The sequence below is a fragment of the Alligator sinensis genome, unplaced genomic scaffold (assembly GCF_000455745.1).
Source record: "Alligator sinensis unplaced genomic scaffold, ASM45574v1 scaffold983_1, whole genome shotgun sequence".
In the NCBI taxonomy this organism is placed as follows: Eukaryota; Metazoa; Chordata; order Crocodylia; family Alligatoridae; genus Alligator; species Alligator sinensis.
In genome coordinates this window covers 2,814,970-2,832,457 of record NW_005842015.1, presented here as the reverse complement: position 1 = coordinate 2,832,457, position 17,488 = coordinate 2,814,970, and the positions used below count along the sequence as shown (strand labels likewise).

At 48.2% G+C, this 17,488-nt stretch overlaps 1 protein-coding gene across 2 annotated transcripts in view; it reads left to right on the top strand.

The window, feature by feature from the left end:
• TSPAN32 (tetraspanin 32) overlaps positions 1-17,488 on the top strand; it is a 110,253-nt gene that overhangs the window by 27,111 nt on the left and 65,654 nt on the right. Inside the window, exons 3-4 of one of the 2 annotated variants that reach the window (XM_025202125.1) lie at positions 2,853-2,967; positions 7,970-8,067. In XM_025202125.1, coding sequence (XP_025057910.1) covers positions 2,853-2,967; positions 7,970-8,067 — 213 coding nt within the window. Of the gene's footprint in view, positions 1-2,852; positions 3,106-7,969; positions 8,068-17,488 lie in introns of those variants that run through there. The other variant, XR_003093669.1, reaches the window with a different exon arrangement.

Below are 17,488 nucleotides of genomic sequence, written 5' to 3'. Positions count from 1 at the left end.
TCCAAAGTGACATGGATTTTCCAAGCACTTGGAAGGGGTCCCCCCCCAAGAGCAAAATCAGGAGGCTTATATACTTTTTAACAGTTGCTTACAACTCACGTGATCATATAGTGAAATTAGCATGAAAAGCGGCTATAATATTACTTCATTATTTCTTTGCTGTAATCAGGATGGGAACTAATGGGGGAGGCGAGGTTAGTTCACAAACCTCCTTCTTGCACCTGCAAATCAGAGTTGTACATACTTTTTGCTATCTTCAAGGCCGCGGTGAGCGAAGCAGTTGCAGAGGAGTTACAAAGAACAAACACTTTCTCTTATCTGTTCTACTATACAGAGCCAGCAATTCTCCACAAAGCGGTTATGTCATCTTATAACTAAAATAATCAAAGTTTAAGGCATATATTTTTTCTGATTCCACACTGGGTATTCATTCTGCTCATCGTTGGTCCAGGCTAGGCTGTTCTTGTGGGTGTCACTTGGTTTAGTGGTCCAAGGCTTCCTCCGCCCTCATCTTCCCCGTCCTAGCTTTTGGTCTACAGCCAATAGGATGAAGTTCAGTACAGACAAATGAAAGGTGCTACACCTCAGGAGGAATAATCAAACACAAAGACAAAATGGGAGACTCCTGGCTGGATGGCAGCTCTGTGGAAAAGGACTTGGGAGTCTTGGTCATTGGCAATGTGTAGGGGGTGCATACAGGTGCATATGCACCCCCTGAGCTTGGCGGTGCATCCCCCTCAAAAAGTGCTGCCAGTGGCATCTGCAGACAGTCGCCACTCGCCACTCCCACCCCTGCACTAACATCGCTGACAGCACCTGTGGATGGTCCCCATTTGCTGCTGGCTGCTGCCAAAACTGCCAGCAGCATCTGCAGGTGGTCACCGACTGCTGGCCTCCCCTAACCTCCCCTTGCTACCAGCACTGCCATGGCCGCCTGCGGGAGCTCCCCGCTCGCCACTGCCACACTCCTGCCACTACTGCCTGTGGGAGCTCACCGTGTCCCCCCAGCCACTGGGAGCACACAGTGTTCATGGTCTTGGTAGCCTACAGACTCAATATGAGTGTGACGCAGCCGCACAAAAGGCAACTGTAGTTTAGGGCTGAATCAACAGAAGCGTTAGGTGCAAGACACAGGAGGTGATAATGTCTGTCTACTTGGCACTGGTTAGGCATCATCTGGAGTATGTTGTGCAGTTCTGGGCTTCACATTTTTAAAAGGACATGGAGAAGTCAGAGAGAGTCCAGAGGTGGGCAGCAAAGATGATGAATGGCTCGGGGGGCAGGTCATGTGAGGAGAAGCTGAAGGAGTTAGGTGTGTTCAGCTTGCAAAAATAGTGCTTAAGAGGGCACGTGATAGTAGTCTTCATATACTTGAAGAGCTGCTATGAAGGAGAAAGAGAGCCCCTCTTCTCTCTTGCTGTAGATGAGAATGCAGACCAACAGCTTGAAGTCGCAGCAAGCTTAGAGTAGGTATCAAGAAAAACTTATTCACTGATAGAATTGTGAGGCAGTGGAACAGACTGCCTAGGGAAATCATGGGGGTGTTCAAAAAATTGGACAGCCACTGGTCAGGGAGGATATCAGCATAGCTATGTCTATGTTTTACTATGGGTAGTTCCCATGCTTCTGGGCTTTGCTGGTTGCCCCTATTCCTCCCCCCCGCCCTTTTCTGCTGCTGTGTGTCAGGGTGTTTTTAAGCCTTCCTTGGAGGCAATGAGTGCTAGCTATAGCCAAGGATGGGCTCCAATGCTAGGGTGTGCCAATGCTCCTGCTAGAACTCAAGCTGGAGGTTCTTGGCTACAGGGTTTTGCTCCGCCACTCAGGCAGACTGACTGATAGATTTTGAGGCAGGAATGGATTTACCCCATGGCCAGATCAGTATGGATGAAGGGTGAGGGCGGTTACCCTCCTCTGTAGTGGGGGACATAGCCTTCTACCCAGGATCTTTTGATAATATATTGACAGCATTTCACAGAAGCAGGACATAAGGGAGCCACAGCAGCCAGCTTTACCTGTGGCAGGTCAGAGTGTTAATTCTGCGTTGTAAGGATTGACGGTAAGTCTTATGTAGAGTTTAGATTGTGGAGCGTATAGGGTGGCTTGGATAGGGATGATCCTGCTGCAGGGAGAGGGTTAAACTAGGTTCCTCTGGAGGTCCCTTTCAGCCCTTCTCTATGATTTTGTGATAGGACCACACAGTGCCTAAAACACAGGTGGTGATAGAGCCATCACACTACCACTGACAGAGCTAAAACAATAATAGCTATGGTAAATTCTAGAGGACAAAAGGGGTCATGTAAATGGAGGTTTGGGCTGCAGGGTAAGATTTCTCTTTTTGTACCACCTTTTCCTCAGTAAAGATAGCAACACAGTCTCTGAAACACTGCAAATCTACACTTAAAGAGTGGAGGGGAGAGCACAGACCAAACTAGGATGATTCTTGAAGCTACAACAAATTTGGTAGCTGTACGTTACAAAAACTGGTACAACATGAATGTGTTGCTAGACAAAATAGTAAAGGCTTAGCTCCTTTTTTTTTCCCAGTGATCTAAATTTCTTTTTTTGCAGAGGTGAAGGCAGTGAGTGCATGCTTTTATAGGCAGCCATTATAAGAATAACCTTTTTGGGGCCTTTCCTGTGCAAAGTGTCCATGGAGTGGTCTTTACATGGGAGTTTTAAGTGTATGCTGTATTTGAATCACTTTAGTTTCCCTTTGCTTATGAAGCTGAGCATCTGAATGAGCTATGTATCTCTTATGACCTGCTGTAGTTGCGCTTGCTAATTGTAAATGGTTTTAATTTTTTCATTTTTTAGTACATTCACCTTGTTCTGTTGTTTGTTTTTTTGTTTAGCTCCTGGGATTCTCACTTGCCATATTGACCACACTCACTCACTTTGGGGCTCCTTTCACCATAATCAGTGGTGTCTCTTATAATGCTAATCCCTATAGAATCATCCACAATGCAGGTAAGTAATTGTTTCTATCCCAACTCAGATGGCTTGTGAGGGCCAAGATCTTTGCATCGTTGTAAAATTAGGGTGCAGTGATAGGAAATTCAGAGCTTTTGCATCAAACAAGTTCCTGACTGATAGTATAAAGGTATCAAAGCAATAGCCGTAGCATGGTGTGGAACACTAATCATGATGCTTTAATGCTGCTGGTTGTGCTTCACCATACTTCAGACAAAACTTCACATGCTTCAGACAAACCATGAAGAAAAAATAAACATTGCTATATAAGGAAACACAAACATAGGAAAGGGGCTGAGAGATTATGAATGGAAGGCAGGGGCCTGGAGGAAGAGAGATTTGATAGGACCACACAACAGTGCATTGTTGTGATGTGCTTTAAAAATGAGTGGGGATAGGAGTTAGGCCCTGATTCAGTAAGAGTCATGCATCATTCAGTGCATAGGAGATTCACTCACAGTGGAACTACTCCACTTCTACATCTGGATTCAGTTCTCAAATTCCAGCAGAACTTCAGTTCCATGTTACTGTTAGCTGTTTCCCCATCCCCATTGACTACCACAAAGATGATGAGTATAAACTACTGCTGATGGTCAGACAAGCTGCAGGCTAAAGAATAGATGGTTGCATTCAGTATCTCCTTACCTGCAGTGTTGCCCAAATTTATACTGGCACAACTGAACATGTAATTGTCATGTAACAAGAGCACAAACTGTATGTCCCCAACCCTTCATTCCCTGTATAATGTGTAGTGAATTGTAAGTTTAGCTTTAATGCACCAGGTGGAGAAAATGGAAGGGAATCAAATAAGAAAGAGACTAATAGAGGAAAGGAGGCAGAACACACCCATGTAAAAGAAGCTGGAGAAATGCAGCAAGAGAAGAAAGGCAGACAAATTCCTCTTTTCTGGCACAGGGACCCTGATCATTCACAGCAAGGTTTGCTTTCTGTCTTTGCTGAATTCAAGCATTGACAAGACCAGGTAGCAAAGCGAGCGATCCAAGCTTCTGAACTCACAGAGGGAAAAAATGGATAAAAATAAGGCAGGAGTAGAAGTGAGAAGAGCCTGGGCATTACAGTTCTCCCTTGCTTTATCCATTATGGCTGCTGGAATGATGCCTATCCATTTCTCACTCTGAGGTGGCTACTTTTGGAGCCTGAGCAAGCTGGGTGACTGCTCCCAGACTCCAGTTTAACATTTCAGGGGGTATACCTAAAGCCTCTTTCCTTTCAGACATGCAGCATTAGGGCCTTGTTACACATTGCACTTTGAGCTGCTCAAAAGTTGATCAATGTTAGTGCTAGCTTGAATTTGGAGCAGCCACACCTTAAGGCTAAAAATCGTCTCAGTCTCCCACCTACACAACTGTGACTTGCCACTAGAGGGCTGGCAAGCAGGGGCCTGACAAGGAGCTATAACTATGAGCTGCTACTAGACAGCTGGTGAGCCAAGACAGGCTTCTTTTCCTGCTTTGGGTGGGGTGGGGTGGAGCTGAGAGGTGGGTTGGGGAGGCAAGGAACATGAAGTTGGGAGGCTGAGAATTAAGGGATGAGGGTGAGTAATGAAATGGGAGGTGGAAAGGAAATGGGGACGGGGGAGGGTGGTAAAATGAAGGAAGTCAGCCACTGAAGGATAAAATAAAAAGAAGTAACAATAGATATATAAGAGGAAGTAAATTAAAGAAAGTCTCACGTTTTAATAAATTGGAATTTGGGATTGGGGTGTGGGGTGGGGTGCTGGGCATACTGCCCACAGTACCTTGGGAGTGGGAGCAGTGAGGAAAGGCACTTTTTGGGGAGCCCCTGCCCCTGGAAGGAACCCTTAGCTTATAAGGACTCAGTCTGGCCCCCCACCTTGTTCCTGCCTCCCTAGACCCTGCTCCTGGATCTATCCATGCCCTGTGCCCTGAGTAGCTGGCATGTGCTCTGCAGGCTGTTTGCCCAAGTTTGCACCCCTGGGGATGGAAAGGTCACATCCCTGGAGGCGGGAGCAGGAGTTGGCTTGCTGCCAGAACAGCCCCCTGGGCAGTAGAGTTCAGGGAGTGGGAAGTTTGTCGACACAGAACAGGAGGGTCGGGGAGCTGACGCTGCATCCTGGGATCCTGAAGGACTGCAGCTTGGGTGGCTCAGCTGTGGGGAGTGGCCACAAATTAATTGAACATGAGAGCTGGGTAACAGATAAACCTGCCCAGAAGTGGCATAACTTTAAACTGCTTAAAGTGTTCTTAAAACTAGTTTCAGGTGTTAATGTGTGGACAATCTAAGGGTTAAGAGTTCCAGGAGCCACCTAAAATGTAATGTGCAACAAGGCTCTTGGTCTACTGCATTGTTAGTCCCGAGTGCTGAGTTAAAGAGCTTTTAGCATCAATACACTCCGTAACCCCTTGTCCCCAGTATCACTTAGAACTCTGTTCTGGCCAGGAAGTCAGGAGTGAGTGTTGTACTAGATTAGTAGTGAATACGTGCTTGAGGCTGCGTTCTGGAACACGTGCACTTGTTTAGCACTGTTAAGATTCAGTAGGATTTTTATCTGAGGGCAGAGATCCCTGAAAAGGTAACTTTTAACATTTTGGGTAAAATAACAAGGTAGCATGAAGTATTTCCCGGATACTCAGTTCAGCATGAGCTCTGGGAGAAAAGGGAAGTGTGCACAGGTGTATGTATGTAGTCTTTCAGGATAGACAAGCTATACAAAGATGAAGAGTCCTGAAAAAGTTGAAAGGCATTTGAATCATCTTGCATCCTATGCTGTTTTTTATCTGGCTCTTTCTTATACTGATTGAGAAGGCTGAGCACATGCCCCACTGCTTCATGCCCACCAACAGGTAGTTATATTGAAGTCTTTCAGAACTGCCCATTGGCATGAAGGTTCCTCCTATCTTTAACTGTTTGTGGAATCAGGGCCTTAGACAACAAGCTTTTGGGAACAGAACCGGCCTCTTTATTTTACTTCTCCTGTACAATGTAGACCAGGAATGCTAAACATATGCCTGCAGGCAGATCTGGCCCCACAGAGCCAGGTCACCCAGCTCAGCCTTGAGAGGAGGACCTTCCTGTAGCTGCAGCCAAGTGCCTGAGAGACCTGCAGCACTGGAGTTGCAGCAGCACCTTGGGAAGAGGCCTGACCCCATGGCTTGTTCTTATAGTGCCAGCCAAATGCTTGAGATGCTGGGCCTCTTCCTAGTAGGTCCCAGACTAGAAGGGCACAATCCAGCCAACGGGGATTGTGCTGCACCGTTCATCCAGCCTGTGGGGCCAGACCAGTTTGACACAACTGTTATAGAGAGATGGGCCTTGGGCAATGCCTTCATATAGCTAATAAAGTATGGTCATACAGGACTGTTTGTGTTGCAGTATATGAATGTCAATTCCCCCCCACTTCCCACTGTACAGAGGACAGTCGCCTACTTTTCCTCATCCTCTGTAGTTAGAAGTTTAGAGACTAACTCCATTTAAACTCTTGCTCTGCTGAACTTATTCTGTTCCTTTGTCTTACGGTTTTGTCTGGTCATAGAATTATGTTGCCACCTTTAAGATCTTCAGCAGGTTTGGGGGCAGGATGGGGACTCTTTGGGCCAAGTTGCACGTTACACTGAACCCATACTCAATCTGTGCATGTTAAGTGGTGTTAAAGTTAGACTGTGCTCTAAGCAGTTACATGTTAAAGGTTTTTACTGTTTCTTGCCTGCACAGGTCTGCCTTGCCACCAAACGTCTGGCAAGCAGGGGCATGGCTAGGATACCTGGGCTCTATCCTTGCTCTACATTGATGGGGGGAGGGTGGGAGCAAAGCATCCTGGGATGCTAGAGGACTACTAATTGCTTGTTTTATCTCTGGAGCAAACTGAAGTTACCCTAACATGAGCTAGGTAGCACGACCCAGAGTTAACCCTCACCTGAACTGGCATAACTCTGAGACGCTTAGAGAGCACTTAGCACAAGTTAACAAACTTTAATGTGTGGATGCTCACATTTGAGGTGCTCTTAGTACAGTCCAAGTTAAGTGTCAAACTCCTCTGGCCCTGCAGTCTGGATGTGGATCTCTGGACTGGTCTGCAGGCCAGATCCAGGCAGTGTGTGGGTTGTACCCAGCACTGCCTGTGAGCTGGGGCTGGCATGGGGCACATACTATATGCAGCACCCCACTGGATTGGCCCTGAGTTCTAACTCTGGGGCCAGTCAGGATCAGGCCACAGACCATCTGCATGCACCAGAGCCAACATGCAAGGCCATCTGGTGGGGCATCGCATGCAGCATGCCCCCTGTGCCATGGGCAGCACCTGCAGCACCAGATCCAGCCTGTTCACAACAGGCAGCACAAGCCCTGACACAGAGCCAGCACACGGTGCATGTACTGCACTGGCTGAATCCAATGCCATGGGCACTGCTCGCAGTGAGATCGTGAGATGTGCATTGCATGCAGCACCCTGCCAGACAGCCTTTCACACTGGCTCCAGCATGGCTTGACTTGAACTGGCCCCAAAACCAGTGCACAGGGTTAGTCCAACACAGGCTTCATATGTAGATCACACCTTGAACTAACCCCCTGTGCCATGAGTAGTGCCCACAGCACTGGGCCCAGCTCACGTGCCAGACCAGCTCTGCATGCAGCCTGCAGGGTCTATGCAAGACCCACGGGCTGGATCATGTGGCTCTGCGTGTCAGATCCAGCCCACGAGCCATGTGTTTGACACCCCTGGACTAAGTTTAATGTGTAATTTCCCCCTTCTAATACTTTGCAGTGTAAGGGAGCTTATACTAGCTACCAAAGATCCTAGCTCCATGGTGTTCCCAAGCCCCCATCCTAATGTCCTGGGGACCCAAACCTTGAAGTTTCTGGTCACCTGGGGTCCCTAAGGAAGCTCTTCTGAAGCCTTTGGTCATAAAGTTGGCTAGTCCAAGGGAGTTGAGCATGAGATGAACTGGAACTTGCCAGCAGAGAACTCCTGAGGGCAGCTTGTCATAGCTTGTGGAAACATCAATGTGTACCTTCCCTCCAGTGTTTTACAGCGGGATGTGTCTGAGCATGATTCTGTTCCTCGCAGCCCTGCTGAGCTTCATTGCCACAGTAAAAGAATCGGAGTGTCTCATGGCAATGGTAAGTGCATGGATAGCCTGGCATGGATGGGCAGGGGGGTAGTTTTTTCTATTTCTGTGACAAATGCGGGGGGCAGGGGGAGCATTGATGAAAGGAAAAGGCTCTGTTTGTATCCAACCTGCTCCCCACACTTGGCTTATGACGGTTGCATGTGGCATTTGTAATGTTTTTCTTTGTAACCCAAAAATATGTGGGGCGGGGGGAAAGGCAGCCAAACCCAAATGCTGAGTTATTACACACATCATGCCACAATGGGATAGAAGTCACCTGCTGTGTCAAATCAGCTACCTCTGGCTGCATCTATGAGGGGGAATCTTTCCAGAGGTACTGTATATACGCTACAGCCCTCTGACTGAGGTCAAGGGAGAGGCCAATTTTCCAAAACAATTAGGACAATCATCATTCCTGATTTATTTTCTCTTGTAGTTTCAACATGGTTTTGTGGGGAGACCTTAACAGCATCTTTGGTTTATCTGATACTGAAGTCAGAGGTCTGTCTATGTGACAGCAAACCTAACTCCACCTCAATGAAGCTTACTATAAATGTTTTTAAAGATTATTATTAGCTTGGAAAATACAGTGGTGGTTGCCCACATTTTGACTGAATTACCAGCCTCAGCAGTAAGTAGTCTTTCTTTTAGACTAAGAACAGGTGTCACATTTGTCCTGGGAGAAATCATTGTCTCCTGGGACAAAGCACAATTGTTCATACATCCACATCCATTGTCCCAGGACAAACATCCAAAAGATTTACAGGATTAGAAGTGCTAACATTTCATTCCAAGACATAGTGAAGGACATCTGAACAGTTGTGCTGGGACATAAGTTTGGGACGAGCAGTAGGGTTGTGCGATGCTTCAGTCTCTGATTCAACTCCACGAAGATTTGGCCCAATTTGGTGGCTGAATCTCCAAATTGAATCAGAGGACCCTTTAATCTCTCCAAATCAAATCAGAACCCTCTGAATCGATTTGGACATAGACACAGCTTTAAATGTTTTTTTCTACATACCTCTAGGTAGCAAGGGCTTGTGAATGCTGTGATGCTGGAGCATATGGAGCATCCTACAGGAGCGTGGGGGGCTGCCCAGTGCACTCAGCAGCAGACCTAGAAGTGGACCAGAAGCACTTCTGTTCCACTTCCAGGTCCACTGGGGAACACACCAGGGGCCCCCCCGCACCCTCCTGGCTCAGCGACTGGTGCCTCCTGGGTCTGGGGGGGCACCCGGGGTCCCCTTGTAGCCGATCACCGAGCTAGAGGGGCACGGGGGGGGAGGGAGAGGGGGTGGCGGTGGCCCTACGTGCTCCCTGGCGGAACTGGAAGTGGACCAGAAGTACTTCAAGTCCGCTTCTAGGTTCACCGCCAAGCACATGGAGGGCCTCCCTACACTCCTGTGGGATGCGCCATGTGCCCCAGCATTGCAGCAATCACAAGCTGTGCCTGCTACCTCATGGTGTGTAGACACAGCTTTAAAAGCTTTTTCTATGTCCAATTTGCTGATTCTCCAAATCAGCATCAAATCTTCAAATTCAGATTCGGACTAATCGAATCAGGGACAGCGATCCGAATCAACGAATCGAGTCACTGTCCCTCATTTGGGCCGAATCCGAATCAAATAGGGCCCACTTCACACACCCCTAACAAGCAGCCCACAGTGTACTGCTTTGGCCCCAGTCCTGGCCCCTCTTGAACTTGTTGCCATTGCTCTGGCCCTGATGTCCTCTCCGGGCAGTAGCATTCTGTCAAGGCCCAGGTGACTACCCCATCTATAACTGCTCTGTAGAGTGACTTGCCACCCATGTCATGCTTGCCACCTATTCTAGATTAGCATCCATCTATCCATCCACCCTTTGAGGAGACCCTCTGACCCAACCACCACCCACTAAGTCAAGTTCAGACTTCCATCTACCCTTTATCATGGGGCTCCCATCTGCATCTAGTGTCATGAACAAGTGCAGCAGCAACTGAACCATGGAGGAGGTAGTGGATCTCTTGCCAGCTGGGGTAAGATCATGAACTAGCACACACTCTGGTCATACCACTGAAACCAGGTGGCCTATGAACGGATTGCAAAGGAAATGATAGTCCAGGGATGTGACTATGACTGCACCCAGGGAGTTGGGGGAAATTCCTTGGAGCTAATCAGGTGTCATATATATGAGGTGGAACTCTTTTTGTCAAAAAGGCTTCAACCACTTCGCTGAGGGATGTTCAACCCCCTGGCCCATGGGCCAGATCCAGCCCCCAGAGCTGTGTCATCTGGCTCACAGGGCTCCCCAAGCATCAAGAAATTTGGTGATAGGGAAGCAGCGGCAGCTCCACTGACAAATTTCTGGACCCACAAGGAGCTCCATAGGCTGGATAACATGGCCTTGTGCAACAGATTTGCATGAGCATGTGACCGGATTAAGGTAGCGTGCAACTGAGCCATTGTGCAGCCAGATCAGGGCAGAGTGCAGTTGGGGTGACATGCAGTCCCACATTCCAACTCCATGTGGGATTTGACCTGTGGCCAGACCCAATCCACTCTTCTGGCCTGCAGGGCCAGAAGGTTGGGTGCCACAGACTTAGCTTATTGAAAGAAGTGAAACACAATTAAGAGCTGATTTAGGAACAAGGAGGGTGGGAAGGAATGGGAGTGTGGGGCATATATAACTTATTCCTGTTTTTGTTTTTTTTTACTTCAAAATTCAGAAAAAAATTCTTACATCCTGACTTATTAGTTCACTACCTTTTCAACATCAGATACCTAGAGTGAAATCTTTAAAGTCTTGAACCTACAAGCAACTCCAGCTGCTGGGTTGTGGGTGGCCAGGTCTGGGGGTCACCCAGGGTCAGAAGAAGGAAGGAAGTCTGAGTGTAGGGGAGCCAGGAAGTCAAAAGATCTGTCCAGGGAACCAAGTCAGAGATCCAGCAGGTCAGTTAGAGCACAGGGTGAGGAGGCCAGCTGGGTCAGGTATCTGGGGGATTTAACCAGAGTCAGGTTGGGAAGCCAAAGGGTCAGGCCAAACTCAGGGTCTGTGGGCAAGCTGGATCTGGTAGCCATAGAATCCAAGAGCCAATAGAGGCACAAGCCAAGTGTGAGGCAGCTTGCTTACAAGATTGAGCCTTGTTGCCCAGACACTTCCTCTTCCACATCAGGATTTTTTATATGAAGTGGTAAAGGGTCAGCTGACCCTGGCTGGCCAGTCCAGTTTCAAAGAGTGGGTGGGTGGCTAGGTCTAGTTATCAGGTTCTGACCACCTAGGTCCACCCCAGTGCTCTGCTGAAGAGGTGGCAGACTGGGATGTGTGGTCATGATGGGCAGGCTGAGGCCGCAGATTCAAGGCCATGACCTAACATGTTTTGCCTTCCCCCTGCTCTCTCGACTTATCTCTAGTGTGCTCACATGTCACTTTACCAATTTAATGCTTCTACCAGACAAAGTTCCCATCTGGCTGCTATCTAACATTCAGGTACTCTCATTCCTTCCTTCCACCCTACATTCTATTTCTTGAGAGCTCCAGTTAAGATATAAAAAGAACCTACTCTGCCCAAAACACCTCCATGGTTGCTGCTTTTATCATGTGCTTTAGAGAAAGGAGAAAAACCTAGTTTAATAGAGGAGATGGTATTTTGTGCATCTTTTAGCTAAGATGCACAAAATAGCAATGTGCTTTAAAACATTTTTCTAGTGTATTAAATATGATAAAGGATACTTATCAATCAAACAGGAAGCGGTTGTCATTCAAAAAACTTGGGGATGCAGAGCAGGTCTCGAAATAAATATTTGCAACCCTAGCATAGAATCCCCAGCTGTCCAGCCAAGATTTTTTTCAAAGCTGACTAGAAGATTTAGTGAAATAACTCCCATGCATATTAACAGTAGTTGTGTCTCTAAATCCCCCAGCTGGGTCTGAACATCTCAGCCATAATTTACAGTGGGGTCTCTCTGCTTGCAGTTAACATCCTTGCAGCTGCAGATGAGCGTGTGCGCACCCTCAGGGATTGGGTACACGGCTACTGAAAACATGGCCTGTTTTTTTATTTAGCATCAATTAAGGTTTCAAAGGCAACATGCCATGTTTTTGGGGACAGACTTGCCAACCTCCCCTAGAAAAACAGCTCCCAATAGGCTGCAAATAATATCTTTTTTGCTTCCTCTGAGTTACCCAGTACATCTTGATTTACTTAGTTTTGTCTTTCATATTGGAAGCTCTTCATGGCAAAGGAGTTATTGTCATTTTCTGTCTTTTGCAGTGTCAGTCACATTAACAAACAGTAGCACCTCTTCGTAGCAAAAAGGAAGAGGGAAGATGAGTCATCCTTTCTGTGGCTCTTTGGGCAATGAAGGCTGTTACTGTCTGACATGCTCTGAATCTTCCTTTTCAAGAGACTTAAGCCCTATTCCTTGTTTTGACTCCACTTCGGACACTCCGATATACCTACAGGAGGCAAGAAAAGTATACAAGGCTCTCAGAGAGGGAAGGGGTGGGCTCTGTAGAAGAGGTGGGCTCTATATAATACTTTTTCTCTTGTTATAGCCATTGTATTTTTTAACTCAGTGTAGGGTTGATAATAAAATAGAGGCAGGGAGTCATTGCTTAAGTGGTCAGATTGGTAGGGATGCGATGCTAGGGATGTGATATGTGCTGCAAACCCATCCGCATGGGCAGAGGAAGTGATAGTCCTTTGTGCTACAAATTCCTTACTCGGAACAGGCCTTGTGCTACAAATTCCTTACTAGGAACAGGCCAGGCTGGCTTTTGCTACCTGGATCCATGGACAGATCTAGGAATTGGAAAAGGGGGGTATGAGAGATGCCACTGGTGCTGCAGGGGAAGTTACAGCCCTTGCCCCCTGCTCCCCACCACTGCGAACAGATCACACCGCAGCAGCAGCTGCCAGGGACTTTTTGGAGTCCCTGGAGCAGGTAAAACACCCCCCTCCCTACCACTCTCAGCACCCCCTCCTCTCCCATTCCCCTCTCCAGTAGAGGTTGCCCAGGGGTTTCTTCTGGATGCAAGAAGAAGGAAACCTCCCCACTGTTCCCAGGTGACCCAAGGGCAGAAGAGTCCCACGGCTTCTCCTGCCCTGCTCCAGCCAGGGGCTTTGGTAAGCAGCAATATGGGGTGCCCAGTTTGGCCAGGGACTGCAGCTGCAGTGGGTGGGCCCCCTCTTCCAGTGTCTGCTCCTAGACCATAGGGGACACCTGAGCAGTGAGCAGGGGGCAGGAGTGCCAGGACTGCTGCTGTCCCCAGCTGACCCAGGGGTGGGAGAGCCCCAGAACAGTCCTGCTTCTTCCAGCTGGAGGTTGCAGGGTGTGATTGCATGGGGTACCAGGTTGGTGGCAGTGGTAGTGGGGTGGGTCCCACCACTGTGTTTCTCTTGCTGGCCTGGAAACTCCCATTGTGGAGAGTAGCAGTATGAAGTGCCAGGCAGGGCTGGGTACAGCAACATCAATGGGTGATTTCCCTCCCTCCCCCCACCGCCCCAACTTCCAGGTGCTCCTGTTCCCTGCCTGCCCCCCAGGAATCCCCTGTGGTCCAGGAGCAGGTGCTAGAAGTGGGGGTATGACCCACTAATGCCACTGTTCCCAGCCCTGCCCAACACTCCCTACATCTGGAGCCCCCAAGGGAAACACAGTGGATGGGGAGGGAGCAGGGATCAACTACCTGCCACTGTAGCCATCCCAGCTCCCTACAGCCCCTAGCTATAGCAGAGCAGGAGCAGTGCTGGGACTTCCCCTACCCCTGGGTCAGCAGTGTGTGGGTCCCCTCTTTCTCACCTGCTCCCCATTCAGTCCCCCAGTGTCTTACTCCAGCCAGGGGCTCCAGCTGTGCCTTGAGCACCACAGGGGACCCAGGTATCTGGGGCTACAGGGAAATAGAGCCACCAGTGTGTAGACTTCACTGTGGAAGGGGGGTGTAACTGTGCTGCTGCACCTGCCTTGGATCCCCTCTTGCCTGGATCTACTGTGGGCTGGATGCACACTGAGTTTGGTGGAAGGCAGAAGTAAAGTAAAAATCTGTCCTACACTCATACACTGGACCAGGATGATATTGCAAGAAAGAAAACCTTGCAGGTTTGCTGGAACTCTCCTTTGACTGGGACATGCAGTGTGTGCTAATCCTCTGTTTCCCTGAGATACCACTAGAGTGTGCCAAATTCTTAAATTAAGAGAGGAGCTGGCGGCAGTGTGAAGAAGAGCAAGGCTATTTTCATATGCAGGCTTGGCACCATTTTTGCTCTTGTTGCCTCCAGTAGTTCGATTAAACACGCTCTCAGACACTGCATTGCACTACTACACCTCTCACCTCCCCATAAAAGCCAGCAAAGGTAGCCTACAAACCAATTTAATGCCATTTATTCTCCAGTAACGAGAGAGCCCTTTCTGTGTTAACCTTGAAAGTTTAAGGTCAGAGTCAGCTGCTTCAGCTCAGTGTCCCCTGACACATTCAACTAATTTGTTCAGTTTCTATACAGAAACTACATTATTACTTTTTCCCTTGCAGTGGTGCCTGCAGACCTTAATGAGTGATCATGACCCCATAATCAAACATATAACAAAGGCAGTTCCTACTCTTCAGAGCACACAGTCTCTAGAGCATACGATAAGCAACAAGGCAAACAGAGAAGGAAGGACAGGAGAACTTGAGACATGACTGTGTAATTTAGCCCTTGTAGTAGTTGACACAGACACACAGAGGTGTCAGCCAAGCCAGGGTCAGGCTCTCAGGAGATGAATAAATTGTGAGTGCTGTTTTATATTCAAGTATGCAGGACCTCACCACTAGTAGCTTATTCCTAAGGTACTCTCTCTGAAGAAATGTACTCTTTGACACTGATTATGAGTAGATATTTCAGAGAGAAAATTCTTTGCTAATCTCTGCAAATTATCAAATAGCTAATCTCCTAAAAGAGGAGGGTTTATGCCAGGAGCGGGCAACTATTTTGGGTGGAGGGCCACTTAATGAGGTTTGGTGAGCTTTCGAGGGCTGCATGGGTAGCCCCGTCCCCTGGTCATCATTTTGGGACTGGAAGTCCCACCTCTAACCCCTGACCTTTGCCACTGGACATCCCACCCCTTGCCCCCAGAAATGCTTCTTTTGGGAGAGGGGGGTTGCCATCTTAGAACCAGGAAAAAACCAGATCATACACTGAAAGTCAAACAGATTATAACATATTTTTATTACAAAAAATATTTTTGTCATGATTTGTGTTTGTGTACTGTATATAGAGGGGATTGCATAATAACTCAACATCAATTCTTAGTCTGATATATTGTGTGGGGGGTGGGGGGCTTTGTATACAGTGGCAGGGCATGTGCATGTGTGATAGGGTGTGCGCATGTGTGTGGTGGAGGTGTGCGTATGCGCATGTGTGTGATAGGGGATGTGTATATGATGGGGTGGGGGGTGTGTGGCTGTGTGTGTGCAGGCATAGGGTATGTTGGGGGGTTGTGTATATGTGGGGGGGCTATGGGGTCAGGGTGTGGGTGTATGGCATTTGTGGGGTGAGAGGGAGGGTGGAAGGGGTGGAAGGACTCTCCCCATGGTGCAGCAGTAGGTGGAGGTGCTTGGGGCATGGGTGCCCAGCTCCGGCCAGTGGTGCACATCATGGGGAGGAGCGCAGCTCCTCAGCGAGCTGTGTTCCCTGCACTAGCATGGGAGGGAATCCCCACATGCTGGAGTGGAGAAAGCAGCTGGCTACCAGCGCTGAGTGTTAGCACCCGGAGCACCCCCACCTGCAGCTGCTGCTACCACTGCTCCCTGCTGGGGCTGCATGCCATGGTGGGGAGTATAAGGAGGTTCCCCACACCCCCCACCCTCCCTCACACCTACACGCTGCCCACCCGAGCTCCACACTGCCACCGCCCCCCTGGGCACGGGCTTCACACTGCCGCAAGCCCCAACCCCACAGTCCTACACCTGCCCAGCTGCAGCTCCACCCCAGCCACTTCCCTACCTGGTGCCCGGAGCAAGCAAGAGGGACACGGGGAAGCCTGCAGGAGCAGCCCCACCCAGAAGCTTCTGCTGGCTGGGCAGGGCCTTTCCACCCACAAGGGTGGGAGCAAGGCACAATAGGGTATGTTGGGGAGGGGGGTGTATATGTGGGTGCCTTGCTCCCAGCCTCGAGGGCAGAAGGGCTGGTGGGGCACAATTCATTGGTGGACACTGCGGGTCAGATTTCATAGATTTCATAGACATTAGGGCTGGAAGGGACCTCAGAAGATCATCAAGTCCAGCCCCCTAAATGAAAGTGCCTGGCGGACCAGATGCGGCCTGTGGGCTGTATTTTGCCTGCTCCTGGTTTATGCTTTATTAATGTAGCAATGAACTTTCTTATTATTAATATATATTTCTTAGTCTGACTGAGCTGAATATCTTGTGGCAGTAAGTTCCACAAGTTATGGGCTGTTGATCTTTTCAAGTACTTTTTTGTAAATAACCCTTAAAATGTCCCTGTTTTGATGCCTATTATACAGGAAATGACGGCAAAGAGGTCAGTGTTTGACCTGTACCATTTAGAGGGAGTTGTTGTCATAACTAGGATTAGAACTGGAGACTCCCCACACATTGTCTCAGGCCTCTAAACCATGCTTCCCTTTCCTGTATTATCATGTAGTTCACAGAGACGCCCACTGTGCAGTCAGTTAGTACTTGCATAACCAAGTAGTAAATGACTGCACAGTAACCAGAATTACCATGCAGTAGTCTCCAACACAGTTGCCTGCTGACACTTATGGCGCAATAGCTTGTTACAACTGCGCAATAGCGTCACATCATGGTTTGTGCCTGGCAATGCTAGTGTGCACTGTGCAGTAGTAATGAGCTACTACACAGTAAGCATCTGGTCAAGATGCACCCAGAAAGTCTTAAGCCTGTGGCTTTCTTTTTCTTTTTTTTTTTTTTTTTTTGTCACATTGATGTACTGGACTTTTCTTAGGGAGTTATTGATTCTAAAAATCCCTTTCTCTGTAAAATATAGCTTAAGAGGATTTTGTTGTTTAGTCCCCAAGAGGAAGCTGTAGTATGAGTGCTCTTCTACCTGTAAATGTCAAAGAAACTGAATTGGGTTTTGTCTGCTCTAAGGAATATCAGTTTTGTAATAATTGTACTGATAGAGCTAAGAAGACACAACCTCATTTTGTAGGTAAGCTGCATTGGGGCATGTAGGAAGAGTACTGTTCTGGAAGCCAGGAGACTTGGGTCCTAATTCTGTCATGGCCCCTGCCCTGCTGGATAACCATAGATAACTCATTTAATCTTTCAGTACCCCACTTTTCCTTCTCATGTTTGTTTAAAGTGTAAACTTTCTTTTCCAACCTGAGCTGTCTGTCTGTATATGTATACAGTTCCACCTGTAAATGGGGCCTTAATCTTGGTTGTGCTTGTTGGTGCCATGTAATACAAATAATTCAAGGGTAACAGTGACATGA